Source organism: Prunus persica, chromosome G5 (assembly GCF_000346465.2).
Source record: "Prunus persica cultivar Lovell chromosome G5, Prunus_persica_NCBIv2, whole genome shotgun sequence".
NCBI lineage: Eukaryota > Viridiplantae > Streptophyta > Magnoliopsida > Rosales > Rosaceae > Prunus > Prunus persica.
The window spans coordinates 11,494,788-11,507,750 of NC_034013.1; the positions used below are offsets into that span (position 1 = coordinate 11,494,788).

Consider the following 12,963-nt stretch of genomic DNA (forward strand, 5'->3'; position numbering starts at 1 on the left):
GGGGGAAATTGATAATAAATAGATATTTATAAACGTCAATGAATTTCCTTTTGTAATGAATTATGAATGTCACAGACCGATCCTCCAAGCTGAACAAAGTTATTTGGACAAGGTTCTGTTATTTGTACACAAAGTGCATCAACTCTCAACCTCCCATCAAATGAAAAAAGAAAGAACAAAAAATGCTACTTCCAATTTTCCATACACGTAAACAAACCTGAATTTGGGTTTACGAAACAAAACTTAACATTTTCGGGAAACACAAGAATTATGTGGCTTGAAATTTTGCGGAACCAATTAAAATCCTGCTTCTAATGACAGATTGAGCATCTCTGGCTAATTCAATTATTGGGAACCACTTAGGCCTCAGCAGTAGAACAACCAACAACTTGGCATTAACATGAACCTCCTCCATCAATGCTTTGTGCCAAGTTAGCAACGTATTTTCCAAATACCAACAATCTGAATCTATTCACACAAGATAAAGTGCATGAAACTCTGGACAAAGCAGGCACTGTGCAAGTTTTGCTGCCAAAATATGCATCTTCACAAGATGTACCACCAGAGGTTTGCATTAAACAATGTAGTTCATTCCCACCTTGATTAAACAGATATGAGGAATGTTCAAAGCAACAGCAGGAGATCGGCAGTTCTTACGTAAGAAAGAGTAGGCAACATCGATAGTGCACTTCTTTATGAAAGACGAATTCCATTTTGCCTTTAAATACGCAGCGCCTATTACATATGCTACCCCAGCATGCTTTGCTTCCACAAGTTCCTGCAGCTGTTCCTTCACACGTGTATCCTTGCATTTTGCATCCATCAACCCAAACCGAGCCCGCCTCCAATAGTTTAGTTTCGGTGCTTCTTGCTCATAGGTGGCCTGCAAGTTCTGCAGTGTGTTAGACTTGCTGCTGCTCACAATAGTTGAAGAACTTGAACTGCTGCTTTCTCCAGGGCCAGAAGTTTGTGACATAAACAATGCTGTGCCAAACTTCCCAGATGTCTTCACAACTGCCATACGGCGATCCACAGCACCTTCAGGAGTTCCACAACCTTCCGCTTCCATTTGGATGAACTCTGCTATGCTCATCACCACATCAATTTCAAAGTCATCTCCATTTTTAAAGACATCTTTGTATCCATTCCGAACCATACAGCGGTACATCCCATAAGATTTGGGACCAATGCGACCAACAAGATACCTATCTTTTTGGGGTACATAGGGAACAGGAACAGTTTTAATGCAAACAAAGACAACCACTTGGTAAAAGGCCGGTAAGTTGGTTAAGAAATGAGTAAATGTTGCTGGGACTCCCGTAGCCAACTCAGTGTAGATAAGGCCAATCCCTGGGACCCTAACAATCCCAAGACTAGGGCCCAGCGTGAGTATATGCCTCATGGAAACCTTGTTATGCAGGTCATACAAATACTTCTTCCTCGTTCCATATTGCCAGACATACATAACTACCAAGAAGACTGCAGAGAGAACAGGGGGAAACCATCCACCTTTAAGGATTCTCATACACGAAGATGAAAGGTAGATGATTTCAACTGAACCAAAAAGTACACTGAATAAAAGGGCAAACATGAAACTCTTATGCCAAACAAGGCTGATTCCCAGCGATGTCAACCACGTTGTTATGATTGTAACAGCCAAACATGCAATCCCTGATATTAAGAAACCAAGATAAGCTTTAGTTTGCAAAATGAAAGAAGAAACATGACAAATTTACGATATTGACTAGATCTACTCTGTAATGTTTTGCCTGGATATAGATATAAATTAAGATACTGGTAACAGCTGAACTGTCATGACTCGTGTCAAGGTTAGGGCCAGTCCAATAGTAGATAAAATATCTCAAAGCACCATGCAAAGTACAGGAATAATGGATGGGATCATTGGCCATCCAAATTTGAAAGGTCCTTAGACGACATAGGTTCTTACTATTTAAAATAATTTTGCATTAAGTATCTACCTGGTACCTTTCTCATACCTACTGAATCTAATAAGTAGCCCTTCTGAAAAGAAAAAAAAAGGCACAATATGCAGAATTCATTGAACTGGCATTTGCAACGGTAAGAGCAGCTTATTCTGTCCAGATAAAGTCACCCATCTCCCAAAGTACCACATGTATGGTTCAGATAATTTGGGCAGACAAGAAATTATGATTCAAAATAAAACTCTATCATGATTTACCTCTATTTCCCAGATGTGAAGTTCTCAATAACTGTCACATATATATGAGCATGTATGAAAGTCAACGCAATATTTGGTTTCCATAGAGAACACTGACATGTTCTTTGATGGACTTAACAAGTATATGGCATGCACAAACACCAACCAATAAGGAAAATAATATTATCTGATATTGAAAGTATTTTAGATAAAAGATGACATACCATAAGCATTTCCTATACAATTTGTGTCTCGAAAACCAATTGTGACACCCAGACTGAGAATCATAAGAGACCAGTTTATCTCAGGGATGTATATCTGACCAGGGATCCGCCTCTTTGTATGTACAACCTTGACGCGAGGAAAACATCGTATTGCATGCAATTGCTTGACTATTGAGAATGTGGAAGAGATAACAGGTTGACTGGCAACAATGGCAGCCAAAGGTGCAACCACAAGTACTGGCCAAAGTAAGGGAACTACAGAAAAGACGAGCATTCTATAAGCTAAACAGTAGTAATTCTTCACAGATAAATCTTTTAAAATAAATAATGCAAGAATGCTCAACAAGCTTTACGAATCAAAGTGTTAAAGGGAGATGGAGGCTGTAAAGTATGCACATTAATGTAATCATTCCAGAATCCACAATAAAGTCCGGACAGCAATTTTTCTTTGCATATCTAGAAGCTTACCTGGAATAGAAGCATAAAAGCTCATAGACAGTGCAGATAAATTTTTTGAAAGAAATGCAGCTTGTCCCATGTATTGAAGTATTAGACATGGATAAATGACACAAGAAAATGCAACCTGCACATATCAACAAGAGTTAGTTTTTCCCTTGCTACGTAGAACTGTTGATATATGCCACAATCTTCAACATTCTACATAAATGGCAGGGTGGGAACACCAATCCATCAAGGATAGAGTGCAAATTCTCCAGAAAAAGACCTATGTACTCAATCATTTAGAAATTGCCTGGAACATGCATAATGCTTTAATCACCAACCAGAAATGAGAGGTGCAGAATTTACATATACTCCTGCCAGTTAAGGCTGCTCCTCGGAGCAAAACAAAACAGTCGAATTGTGATTTCATATAATGAAACCACAAGTGGGTTTCTGCCTTAATATTACTCTGTGTGGATTAAACCACAGACAGACCACTTCAAATTTTCATGTATTTCAGGTTACCATATTTTAATCAATAAATCCCCTCTCTTTAAATCAAATACTCTGAATGCAACACTTTAAAATCAATTTCTGAACTCAAATTTATTCTAAACCCAACTAATTGAGATAAACCATATGTTTTCCACCACCTCAAAGGTACCATGGCTTGATTGTATTGTATAGAAAATTTACGCACATTTAATGCTTAAACTGCATGTTTTATCCTTCTGGTTGACCTATGACTCCTAGAAAAAGTTTCATAACAATTTACTAGGTAGTTCCATTTCATCTCAGAGACTGAGCATATCAACATTTGAAAAAGAACTACATAAGCGGACAATAAGTTTCACTGTTAATGACAATGTACTCTATCCCACAGTAATGTCTAACTTCAAAACCTGTTCTTCACACCATGATGGAGAATCCCAAAGCAATCAGCCCTGGGCCTTAAAAGCTCTTTAAAATAAATAAAACAAATGCAAAACAACAAAAAGAACAGAAAGATAATATTTTGCATCGTGACTTCCTTGCACAAACCCACAGCCTAGCATGAACTAAAAAACCTAGTCTACAATTAGTGGTCCTGCATACCCTTATTGGTGTTGCTCTGAAATGACCAAGATCCGCAAACATGGATTCAGTTCCTACAATTGATAAAAAAACATTACACAATTATGAGAAGTAGAGCTATGGAAAGAAAAAATGTGCATGTGCTCTACTTACCAGTAATACATAAAAGTATTCCTCCAAGAGAAATCCAACCATCTTTTCCTGTCCTCTTAAAGAATATGTAAACATAATATGGAGAAAGAGCCTGATATACTCTTGGATTCCACTTGATGATATTGTAGATTCCGACAGCAGCAACTAACAGTACCCAAAGGATCACGATGGGAGTGAATATGAAGGCCAACTTGTGGATGCCACGGTGTTGCAAAACAAAAAGAGCAACTAATAGAATACAGGCAATAAGAACCACCACACCTGGTTTGTGTAGAAGTGTTAGTAGCTAAAATGGCATCAGATAAATTTTAAGAGCGAAGAACATTTTTACATGGAAAAACAGGTAGTTCTGCAAATCCCCATCCCCTATCATTTCTCGTTTCTTGCAACTTTCTTGGTACGATGCTGACATCTCAGTCTCAGAGACCAGGACTCCTTTCCATTATGCATCTAAGTAATGCATTGTGGACCCAGCAAATGGAAGTGGGTGCTCAGCAAAGCTATAAAGCTAAGACACTACTAAGTATATAAATCTCACACTACTAACTACGGTTCTACTAAATGTTACTTTCTCATCTGATAATTTTTGAACTAGTAGATTCAACCTTATTTGGACCCAGCAAATGGAAGTGGGTGCTCAGCAAAGTTATAAAGCTAAGACACTACTAAGTATATAAATCTCACACTACTAACTACGGTTCTACTAAATGTTACTTTCTCATCTGATAATTTTTGAACTAGTAGATTCAACCTTATTTGCAGATATCAGACACTGCTAAGTATACAAACATAAATTATGTTTGGGCTAGTAGCAGGACCAGAAAAGCCAGACAACTGCTCAAGCTCATTACCATAACCTATATGTTTATTTCGGACAACTACAATGATTAACAGTTGAATTTTATTAGGACAATGTAACATATGTATACATATATTCTACTTTTGGAGAGGAAGACTCACTATTATGCAAATCTTTCGCTTGAAATTTTAGCCCTTCAACAGATGCAAAAACTGCAAATGACCAAACACTTCTTATTAGCACAGGTTGTTAAAGAGATAACAACTGGCATAAAGACCCATGTACAAAAGTACAAAACCAATCAGTGCAAATTCCACTGCAATATTTTAAAGGATCAAGGGGTCAAACAAGGACAATTCACCCGATATTGCAGGAGTGAGGATACCAACACAGATCACCATGGAAGCTCCAAATAAAACCAGAAGAAGTAAACAAGTCTGGGCACTTTTATGTCTCTCAATAAATCCTTTCAATGGTGAAGTGGGTCTGTTCGTATTGGAACGACCTGGGTAACGATATGTAGAGATCTCCTCATCAGCTGCTTGATGATTAGGCAGCAAACAGAATTTTGCATTTCTGCAAAGGAGTGCGTATAATGCGATAAGCCCACCTGAAAATGACCCAAAACTACAAACATGAATCCACAAACAAAGAATAGGGCTGGCAGCATCAGTGACAAGTGTATCAACTCTTACCTTGACCATTATCGTCAGCACTCAACATGATAAAAGCATACTTGAACAATGAAATAAGAGTAATAGTCCAAAAAATCACCGAAAACACCCCAAAGACTGCATCCTCGGTTTGGTAATGGAGCAACCCTCCAGAAAAGGCACATTTATAAACATAAAGAGGGGCAATGCTCAAAGCACCAAAAACCAAACCAAAACTCCTATACACCAGAAGGGCATTTTGTCTACTTTGACCTCTCCAGTCAACCTGTTAAAAGAACACACAGTGCATAAAGTTCCAAGCTTTAAAGCTAAACATAAAGCATGTAACTATTCAAAAACAATGCATACAATAAATTACTCTTAGTAGTGTATATGTTAATGCTCTATTTGAAACCTAAAGTTCATAGCCCCTTTCATCATTTGTTTTGGGTTTCAATATAACTAATACTAAAGAAATTAGGAATTTGATTGTGCATGATGAAAATCAAGATTCTTTGCATAAACTGAAGAATGGCTTGGTTTCAAAGAATTTTCTTGGATTTTCTCGTTGATTTTTCTCGAGAAACAAACGGAAAAGTGAGGGTTTTTACCATGGCCAGTCGGAGATGGACCTCTACGATTCGCTCTGTGTCCTCCTGGCTTTTGAAGCTTAAGAAAATGATAAGAGAATTCAATGCACACAAAATTTAAAAGAAAAAGAGATTAAATTTTGGGGACGGTGGTATGTGTCAAGAGGTGGAAATTATCGAATTCGAAAGAGTCGAACGTTGTAAGTTAACAGATCCAAATCTGGCGGGTCCTCTGCCGCCGGGATTTTCTCGGTGTTTCGGTTTTTCTGTTTCAGTGGGCCCTGGAAAGCAAAGAATGTCGGCTTTGCTAAAAGCATGTTTTTGATTGGGGTGCTAAAAGTTTCTTTTAAATTGGGTTGCTAAAAGTTTCTTTGCAGATTCATCCTTTGGAGTTTACGAAATTACACTCTTGGCTCCCCATACTTTTTTTTATTGTCAAATGCCATCCATTGACCTCAATTAATTTATGCAAATGGAAAGATTCCTGTGTTGGATGAGTAAAACAAAACAAAGTTTCATTTTAAACAGTAAACTATAAACAGCAGAGATCTGGAGTGCCTCTATTTCATGAACCATGCGGCCGCAATGATACGACACAACAAATAACACACCATGTGACAGTGTTACAGTAGTTAAATACACTAACACACCATGTGACAGTAGTTAAATACACTAACACACCATGTGACAGTGTTACAGTAGTTAAATACTCCGAATGAGTGTTTGGTGTTATTCACCTTATATTTCTTGTTGAATGTGGATTCTCTTTCTTTGCAACAAAATTCATGGAGATAAAATATTAAATGCTGAAAAAATGGTTGAAATATTCACCATTCATAACAAATGGTGACGAAGATGAACCATATGACAACAATACATGTATAAAATTTGCAAGTGCAAAATTTCTTTCAGAACCCAAAAGCTTTCTGTTCACATATAAAATTGGAAATTTATAAATAACGTTATCCTGAAGCAATTAAAATGTCGGGAAAATCTAAATCATTACTTTAGGTAAAATGGCCAAATCATTACTAGTATTCATTTTGTTCTCTTTTGCATGGGGAAGTTGGGCTTAGAGAACTCGCATATGCTCTTACATTGCACCACTAAATTGCCAAGGGGAAATCTGCCCTACACAAAGAAGTTGAATCATTCTGCAAACTTACGTAAATTGAGCACTCATCTCTCCCACTAAAGGGCAGGCGAACGACATGCAATCCCAAGCAGCTAAACTGAGATTGAAAATGATTTCTCAGCCCGCAAAATTAACAAACCGGTCACGCCAGGAGTTTAGCCCAGCAAAACAGTGTCCTGTCTATTTTCTTCGTCTGTTTGTGACCAGTTCAGGATCGCCTTTCCTCATCATGGCTGCAAACTCATCATAATTAATCCTTCCATCCTGCAAACAATTTGGGAATTCATTAAGTGTGACAAAAACATTCAACAAGGTTTTGCCAAAAGACGGTATGAAAACAAAAACACTGTAGCAATCAGCCCAGTTTGTTAGTAATATGCGATGGTGTAACTACGAGATGATTGACAGGATTCTCTTTGCAACAAAGAAATTCAGAGGCTGTCTGATTTAATATTTATTTTTTACTGGTTGGTTGTGTCACTTATTTTTGGTACTAGATGCATTATCAGAAATTTGGAACAATGTCCTGGATTTTCTGTCCAAAACATGAGAAATTTGCATTGCCCCTCTCCCAGTACTATATGACCATTCCAGTTTTGGTGTCGACAACAATTGTGTGGCCAAAAATCAACAGTGTGAAGTCTTATCCCAATATGATTTCAACATTATATTGACGAAAAAGTCCAGACCCTAATCCTTCAGTTGTTACAGTTTCATTAAAGTGTATTTGTTAATCTCCCATGTGTAATACATGGGAAAGAAAAATTCATCTTAGAAAAAAAAAAAAGAGTTGAAAGAAGAAAACATATATATTATGAAGGCAAGGAGATTATGAACGTACAAGGTCTGTGTCAACTTCCACAATGATTTCCTTAATTGTTTTCTCATCACCCATATTATACTTCTTAAGTGCTTGCTCCAATTCTTCCACTGTGATGTACCTGAAATGAGCAGAGGTTAAAAAGTGTTTTTTAGAAACAAAAAATGATACTCAGCTTTACATCAATATAGGGACAAAAAACAGCTATAACTATGTTATTGCAAAAGAGTAAATTGTCACCCGCTCTTGTCTTTGTCAAAATATTCAAAGGCTTTGTATAAATGGTCCTCTCTTTCCATTCTATTCATGTGCATAGTAGCTGTTATAAACTCAATGTAATCAATTGTTCCATTTCCATCCACATCAGCCTGAAAAGGAAAACAGAATTTGTCAAGTTTTGTAGGATCATGAAATTGATCATCCAAATGAGTTATGCACATGGAAGAAACATATAAAATATCTGAAGCAGTCATAAAGCTGAATGGTTTAGACTTATTATAGGTTTATGATAACTGAAACACTAAGAAGCTGATGATTCTGTTCCACCAAAGTATCCTTGGAACATTTTTACGAAAAATAGTTAGTCATGTTTAAAATGAAAGAAATGGAGAAAAGAGAATAGAAATGGATGGGTAAATGTGAAGATAAATTTGGAGCCTCATTTTCTCTTCACATTCACCTTTCCCTCCAAGAGTGGAGAGATTGGAGGGGAAAATGCGATTTTGATATTGATTGATCTTTAATTATTTCAAACTGTCCTCACTTTTCTCTCTATTTCTTTGCTAACCATCGATCAAGAATAAGAAAAATGAAAAGTCTCTTTTATTCTCTTTCTTGTCTCTCAGATCTTTTTTTTTTCTTCTCTCTTAACTAAAATTAGCGAACCCACTAGCATCATGAAGCTCCAGTTGCACTAATAGTAAGAAGACTGGAGATATTACCGCTTCCATCAACTGTCTCACTTCAGACTCAGAAAGCTTGGTTCCTAGTTTTGGAAGACCAGCTTTTAACTCTTCAAATGTAATTGTTCCACTGTTATCTGTGTCCATGGATTTGAACATTTCCTTCAAGCCTATGATTTCCTCTTCAGAAAGATTTTCTGCAATTACCTGCAAGAGAAAAATAAAGCATATGTTATTGAATTTTTAATCGCAAAAACAAGACTGATGATGCTGACACATCTCTAATCTCATGACATGGGCTCGACCAGCAGCAAGCCCACACCCTAGGATTTCATTTGCACCAACCTCATTCCAATCCATGAATATGATGCTAATGAAGTTGATAAAAGATACACTCACCTTCAATGCTACTTTCTTGAGTTTGTTCATTGCCCTGAACTGTTTCATTCTAGATAAAACAGCAATATCAAGAGGTTTATCAGATGCATCACCATCTTCTCGCATCCATGGATGATCTGCATTGCATTTTGGGTGGTTTAGTTTCATTTATAATTTACTAACACTAATCCAGGGATGATTTTAACAGGTAAAAAGCATGAAAAGAAAATTTTCCTATATGATTGGCCCAAACATATTGCCTTCCTCAACCTAATGACCTACAAGCCTGGCCAAAGAAACTACCAAAGAAAATATGTGACAATATACAAATGACTCAGAATAATCATAGGAAACCATATCAACTGAGCACCTTCATTTTTCTCTTAATCGTCCAAACCTTCTGATGTACTGTATGGCTAGCACACTTAAACGAAACTGCAACCAGGAGCATCCTCCATAATTTTCACCCTTTAATTCGTCAATTTAAAATATGATGCCAAGGCGATAATATCATGTCATCATTCCTAGAGCACGACCCCAACTACAACTGTGTAATATAATGCCCACTTCCATATAAAGAAACTAGACATAGACATTCTCCACACAAAAAAGAAAGGCCTGAAATAACTTAAAAGAATTCCATGTCTCTAGCAGAAACCTAAAAGAAAACTTACTTAAAACTTCAACTGCTGCAAGTCGTTCCTTAGTATCAGCTCGGAGCATTTTCTTCACAAGATCTTTGGCACTGCTAGATATGGAAGGCCAGGGATCAGATGAGAAATCAATATGGCCCCGAAGAATGGCATCAAAGATACCTTGTTCATTCTCTGCATATGAAAGAAAAGTGAAGCTGAAAACCACTGCTAAACTGAGCAACTGTTACAAATGTGATAAACTGAAAATGGAAAAGAACATAAAATTCATGCTGAGTGCTGACTTAAAGCTTACTGACAGATAATTGGATCACGAGGGAGGATGTAAAGAAATTAATTATGTTTTTTTGCTGAAAAGAAAGCCTTGTTCTTTTTCAGGATTGGATGAAGAGGATAAAACAAAGGGGCTGAAAAGTCATCGTGAGACTTCTGATCGTATCAATGAACTAGATGGCGTACTGTCAAGGACATTATCCAGACATAGATGTATAAACCTATTTTGGAAGTAATATTTAGCTTTTCATAGATTTCTACTCAGAAATCAAAAGGACTACATGGTTAAAATTCTATTACTCTTCTGGGACAAAAGCCATACCTCCCCAAAATGGTGGGACTCCACTAAGTAGAATGTATAGTATCACCCCTGCACTCCAAATATCAGCCTCAGCTCCATAACGCCGACGCAGCACTTCGGGAGCAACATAATATGCACTTCCCACAAGATCCTTAAATACATCTCCTGCACTCAAAAATAAACTGTACATTTCAACATGAAGATCCTCAAGCACATCTCATGTACATTACTTTTGAATAACTAAACCTCAAAAACGAAGATGATAAGAAAAAATTTCAAGTTTTAAAATTCAAAATACAATAACACATGCTAAGTTAAAGCAAGACCTAGAACAATTGAACTCATTGTGAAACATGAGTAGCAACACTCTGGGAAAGTGGCAACCATAGCGTGCTTCTTAGTAATTCATGATTTAAAAGCAGAATAGGCACGGAGGACTTTGCCCCTATTTTTGGTGCAAGCAATGAACTGTAACTACTAATGTGTTGGATGCCAAACTAAAATTCTTGCCGCCAACAAACAATACACAATCTCCACAAAAGACTTCTAGTGGATAGAAATAAAACTCATGAAGAGTAATGTTTCAATTTCTAAACCAATGCAGTCTTCAAAACTTGCCAACTTCAGCTCAAGTTTATCTCCTAAATGCAATGAAATAGATTCGAGCCATTCTTCATGAACTATATGATATTAAACACAAAAATTGAAGCAAACCCAGCTCAAGTTAAAGACTGCAACTTTAGTCTTCAAAGTAGCAAAAAATTAGCTAAGTCATTCCATTACAGTCAAAAACTACTGTAAAAACAAAACTACACATGAAATTCGAACAACCAAAGCTGACCTGGCTTGAAAAACACAGAGAGCCCGAAATCGGTGGCCTTGAGCGGCGAGTCCTCGTCCTTACTCAAGAGTAAGAAATTCTCCGGCTTCAAATCCCTATGCATCACCCCCATCGAATGACAGTAATGCACGACGGTGACGATCTGACGGCAGAGATTCGCTGCAGCTCGCTCGGAGTAATGGCCTTTAGCGATGATCCGATCGAAGAGCTCACCGCCGGCGCAGAGCTCCATGACGAGGTTGACGGAGTGCTTGTCCTCGTAAGCTCCCTTGAGCTCGACGATGTTGCGATGGCCGGTGAGGTGGTGCATGATCTGGACCTCACGGCGGACGTCTTCGACGTCGTCGTGGTTGATGAGCTTGCGGGTGGCGATGGATTTGCAGGCGAACTGCTGCTTGTTGTGCTTGTGGGTGACGAGGTAGGTGACGCCGAATTGGCCGCGGCCGAGCTCGCGGCCAAAGGTGTAGGTGGCACGGACGTCTTCCATGGGGCGGCCGAGGACGCGGCCGATGGGAGGCGAGGCGGAAGCAGCGGTGGTTGTGGGTGGGTGGGGCTGGGGTTTGGGTGGGGCGGGGGCATTGGGAGGGAGGACCCGAACGCCGCCGTTAGATGGGCGGTCGTGACGGGGATCAGATGCGGTGGAGTCTTGGGCCGAGGGCAGGGCGCCGCTGCTGCAGTTGTTGCCCATTTTGGTCAATCTAGGGGTCAAGGGAGATGAAGTCTTTGAGAATTTTTTTTGGTCTTTGAGATTTTAGGACAGGGAAATGCTATCGTTGTCAACGGCAATTTGGGTGGAGTTTTAGCGTCTTTTAAGTGTTGAGGTGGGTGGTGGTGAAATGACTATAATGGACTTCATGGGGGGTTGACCAAAAAGGTTCATTTTTCTTTATTTTTTATATAAAAAAACTACTAATAACCAGGATTTCAGTAATGATAAATTTTACAAATTAAATGACCAGGATTTCAATGGCATTTCTTCTACCGTTCTTCAACCGAGTAATCTCCTAAATGTTGAAATTTAATAAAACTGATGGGTTTCATAAAGATGTCTCAAGTTTTAATTTATGTTTCGATAACTGATATCACGGATTAGGTCAAATATTAACACATGTATATAATCATAAAAATATCTCAAATTTGAACCTCTGTTTTCAATTTCAATATGCTAAATTTAGGTAAAAAACTAACACACCTATGATCGTAAATATTGTGAGGACTATGGGAATGGTACACCATACACACACTCTCCAAGGAGTGGTCCTTGCTTGCTTTATTTACCCATGTTAAAATCATCTCTCGCAATTCACAAACCAAAATCAGAACCTGGAGAATGAAAATGATGGCATTGTATATTTCCACAAAGTCGGCCATCTGGTATATATGTTTGAAAAAATGAATTATTTGAAGAAGCTTCTGCATGCCCTTGAATAACACGACCTTGTATTTTTGCTTGGTGGGGCGGGAGGTGGTCCATTTGCATTCCCACAACCCCTCCTGCACTGCATATGGGATCCTAATTTCAATCACCTAGGCATCCAATTCCACCA

General features: G+C 38.2%; 2 protein-coding genes across 2 annotated transcripts; both read right to left on the reverse strand.

The window, feature by feature from the left end:
• LOC18776186 (potassium transporter 3) lies at positions 24 to 6,522 on the reverse strand. Its single transcript, XM_007210603.2, has 9 exons — positions 6,135 to 6,522; positions 5,566 to 5,809; positions 5,232 to 5,480; positions 5,032 to 5,082; positions 4,072 to 4,332; positions 3,940 to 3,992; positions 2,872 to 2,986; positions 2,404 to 2,658; positions 24 to 1,671 (listed from the first exon to the last, which is right to left on the reverse strand). The coding sequence occupies exons 1-9, from the start codon at positions 6,135 to 6,137 to the stop codon at positions 575 to 577; spliced, it is 2,328 nt and encodes a 775-aa protein (XP_007210665.2). The 5' UTR covers positions 6,138 to 6,522; the 3' UTR covers positions 24 to 574.
• LOC18777474 (calcium-dependent protein kinase 1) lies at positions 6,979 to 12,213 on the reverse strand. The gene is made up of 8 exons (XM_007209841.2): positions 11,417 to 12,213; positions 10,597 to 10,740; positions 10,023 to 10,175; positions 9,370 to 9,485; positions 9,010 to 9,177; positions 8,309 to 8,436; positions 8,090 to 8,189; positions 6,979 to 7,512 (listed from the first exon to the last, which is right to left on the reverse strand). Exons 1-8 carry the CDS (start codon positions 12,102 to 12,104, stop codon positions 7,429 to 7,431), a joined length of 1,581 nt encoding a protein of 526 aa, XP_007209903.1. The 5' UTR covers positions 12,105 to 12,213; the 3' UTR covers positions 6,979 to 7,428.